Here is a 3,812-nt window from a genome sequence, read left to right as displayed (position 1 = left end):
TCTCCTGCTTTATTTAGGGATAAACTTTATTCTTACCAGTTAACTAGTTAGTAGCTATGCCGTTAAGTTCTCGGTTTAAATAAGGGTACTAGTCTAATAAGTTGCTATTATGATCTGAATTGGACTTGCAACTGCTCCCTTAAGAAAATAATTGCTATAACTAACTCGCCCGGTAATTGCGTAAGAGTATATTGCGTCTACGTTTTGGCTTAGACGTTATTTAACTAGTAACCTCTTCTTTAGTTAACTTCTTTTGGTATCCTAGCTGATTAAGTGCCTAATATGGTATAAAGAATATAGCTACTCTAGTTTTATTGCGAGCCCTTGCTGTACGGCTGAACCTCTGCTATAGATCTCCAACGTTATCTGTAATTAGGAAATCCTATTAGGTAACCCTATTAATATCTGGTATATCTATACCCATTCCGAGAGTAGTTATAGCTACTATAATCCGAATATCCGACTGCTTACTATTAAAGGCATTGTATATCCTATCCTGATTATACTTCGCTATATAAGATGTATATATCCCAACTATCTGGTTTATAAGATGTGTTAAGTAGCCCTTCTGGACAAGAGACTCCTTGAGGTACTAAGAGACTGCCGTAATGCGTCTTCTACTATTAAGAAATACAATCGTTTTTGGGATTTTTTAAAGGGTTAAGCTACCGCCTAAAGACTTGACTGCTTAGTTAAGTAAGAAGTATAACTGCTTATAGTAGTATATCTTTCCTTTTAGTATCGGAAACACATAGATTATAATATCCGGCCGGTTAATAGACGTGCGGATAATCTCTAATATACCTGGTTTAGTTCCCTCTGGCTGAAACCCACTATATTTTTTTACTACTTACTCTATCTTAATATCTATAGTTGTAGAGTAGCTAAAGAAAATAATACTTAACGGGAGAGACCGGCGTAGCTTGTGGATTAAGATAAAGTTGCTCTAAAACTTCTTTTACTGGTAGAGCAGATGATACTTATTAATAGCTATTAGTCTAACTTAATACTGGAAGAATGGATCCTATAGGATCTTTTAGAATTTAGGAGATATAGCTTGCTCTAGCCTAAGTAGTATATGGGTATATATACCATTCTTAATGTCCTTAAGCAGTTAAGGGTTCTGGAATTTTGTATCCGCTAATATTAAGTATAGGTTTATACCAGGGTATTAACGAATTAACTTAACCTATTCTTTCCCTAGCTTACTTAATGGGATAAGCTATATTATAATCTGGCTAGTTAAGACTAAGAAAGTATAGAATATAATACTTTTACCAAAGCCAGTTTTTGCAATAAGTATAGTATCCCCTATTCTGTAAATTAGTTGGTGGAGCGCCCTAACCTACTAAGTATAGGGATTCTTTCCCCTAAGGAGTTGGCATATAGCACGGGTAAGCATTTCTGTTTAATGCTTAATATTCTAGGGTTTGAAACCATCTAATACGAGCCTCTAGAGCTGTAGGATAGTTAAGGTCGGTATATATTTTATTCAGGCAGTATATAACTGGGCCTTAGGAGGAGTTGAAGAGGCTAGAGAAGTTAAAGGGTTATAGCGCAGGTTGTTACGTTGTTGTTAGTAATACCGCTTACTTTGAGGCATTAAGAGAGAATTTGTGTACGAGTTAAGGTAAAAAAACGCGTTGAGAAATTTCGACCTATAATTTTAGAACTTTATATTAGCTAAAACGTATAAATAAGTATATAGATAAATAAAGCGGCCCTTAAAATATAATTGATTACCTTTTATAGTGGTTAACTAGTCAACTAGTGGAGATATATTGCTCTTTAGTAGTGTCGCGTTCTATTAATAAGTCGACCCACCTATGTTTTTGCACTAAAGGCCCTTAGACGGTAAATGAGACGGCGCTTATAATTATAGGGGTTATATAACGCTAGCAGGGGTTTAATAAAGCTAGTAGGGGTTTTATATAAAGCTATACTAGTTAAGTACTAGTAAGATTTAGTCTCGTTTGCCGTCTAAGTTGCTTACTGAGATAACCTTCCCTCCTTATCGGTTCGTCTCTCTCCGTATAAGGCTATTACCTACTCTTTACCATATCGTCCTCTTCTATTAACTCCCTATATGACTTATGCTCGGCTTGCCTACTCCCTACCGTACACCCTAGCAATACTGCCTCACATTTAAACCGATCCTATACCCTTATGGGTAGTAGCCTACAGCAAGCTAAGGGCTGCGCCCTTGAGTAAAATTACGATCCTCTATTTTTACCTAGGACGATCGCGTTTACTGCGACACAGTAGGTACACTAGCAGACGCCTAGAGATCGCATCCGCATAACGGTGTTGGAATACAGATTAGGTCCTCTACCTTTACCTAGAATGATCGCGTATGCTGTAAAGCAGCTACACTAGCAAGACGTCTAGCAGATCGTATCCGCTTATAGTAGTAGATACGGATTAGGAGATAAGGGAGACGGTAGCTACCTAGCTAAGGGTCGGTACTATCTAGATTGTACGCGATTATCTCTTAACGCGATTGGTATACCCGTATACGATTAATAGTACAGCGGTATAGCTCTACCCTAACGGCGACCTAAAGGTAATTTAATTGCTATTTAAAAGCTTTCTAGTAGGAGTTAAGGGGGATCCTACGCGATTAAGCTTGTAAACACTCTATAGGCTAACCGCGGTTTACTCGCTATAGAGGTCCCACTAATAGAGATTAGAAGGTTAAACATCCTTAAAGAGATATAGCTACCCTAGAGGCTATCCAATTGCTATTTAATGGCTATCTAAAGAACTAACGGCTAGTTTTTAAAGCTATAGCTACTACTCTCTCTTCCAGATTAAATGTAATTAAGGGCTACTACCTAATTAGCTAAAGAGCTGCCAAGACTAAACCGTAGGCGGTTGTCTCTTATTAAGCTATGGCTTACCTTAAGAGCTTCGGCTTAGAGATTTTATGTGATTTCGCAAGCTACTACTTGCTCTAAGAGCTACGGCTTAAAGATTATACGCGATCTCTCTATAAGGCTTTAGTCGCTCTAAGAGCTCTAGCTTATATTAAGAGCTATAGCTTGCCTAAGAGAATGGTAGCAGCTTAAAGATTATACGCGATTATCTCTTTATAAGGCTTTAGTCGCTCTAAGAAGCTCTAGCCTATATTAAGAGCTACAGCTTGCCTAAGAGAATGGCAGCAGCTTAAAGATCCTACGCGATTATCCCTATAAAGCTTTAGTTGCTCTAAGAGCTCCAGCTTATATTAAGAGCTATAGCTTACCTAAAAGAATAGCAGTAGCTTAAAGATCCTACGCAATCTCTTAGTAAAGCTTTAGTTGCTTTAAGAGCTCTAGCTTACTTTAAAAGCTTATAAGACCCTATTAATATCTCTCCAAACCCTTCTAGAACGAGCCCTTTATAATCTCCCGCTACCGTAAGGTAATAGAGGGGGTTAACTATAAGAAGGGGGGGGGAATGTAAGGGATATTCTTGTAATTAAGCCGGCTCTAAGTGGAGATTATCTAGCTGTTAGCCATAGAGCTGTTAAGACTTAATCGCAGGCGATTGTCTCTTTAAGACTAATTGTATACGATTAAGTCTTACCCCACTAGTAGACGCTCTTTTTCTACCTAAAATAGGCCCTTTTTCCCACTGGGTTTTAGCTATAGGTTAAGGTTTTTATTAAGGCTGCTTGGCTAGTCCTTTTCCCCTATTTCTTTATTCCCCTATATAAGTAAGGCTTCTGCACTACTTACCTTTCTATATATAGAATTAATCTATTAGGATACGGGCTGGGGGCTAGCCCTAACTAAGGGGGGGGCAATATAAGGGTACTTTTGGTCTCTTAC

General features: G+C 38.0%; 1 protein-coding gene across 1 annotated transcript; it reads right to left on the bottom strand.

Moving 5' to 3' along the window:
- Positions 1–688: 688 nt before the first annotated feature.
- Positions 689–850, bottom strand: K441DRAFT_543189 (uncharacterized protein; the record flags this gene model as incomplete). The annotated part of the gene is made up of 1 exon (XM_067642723.1): positions 689–850. A coding segment is annotated over one exon (162 nt), but the record flags the coding sequence as incomplete, so codon positions are not given.
- Between the last annotated feature and the right edge of the window lie 2,962 nt (positions 851–3,812).

The sequence above is a fragment of the Cenococcum geophilum genome, assembly GCF_001692895.1.
Source record: "Cenococcum geophilum 1.58 unplaced genomic scaffold K441scaffold_6, whole genome shotgun sequence".
Classification (NCBI taxonomy): domain Eukaryota; kingdom Fungi; phylum Ascomycota; class Dothideomycetes; order Gloniales; family Gloniaceae; genus Cenococcum; species Cenococcum geophilum.
Note: the sequence above shows the minus strand (reverse complement) of the source record. Positions and strands in the feature narration are given on the sequence as shown.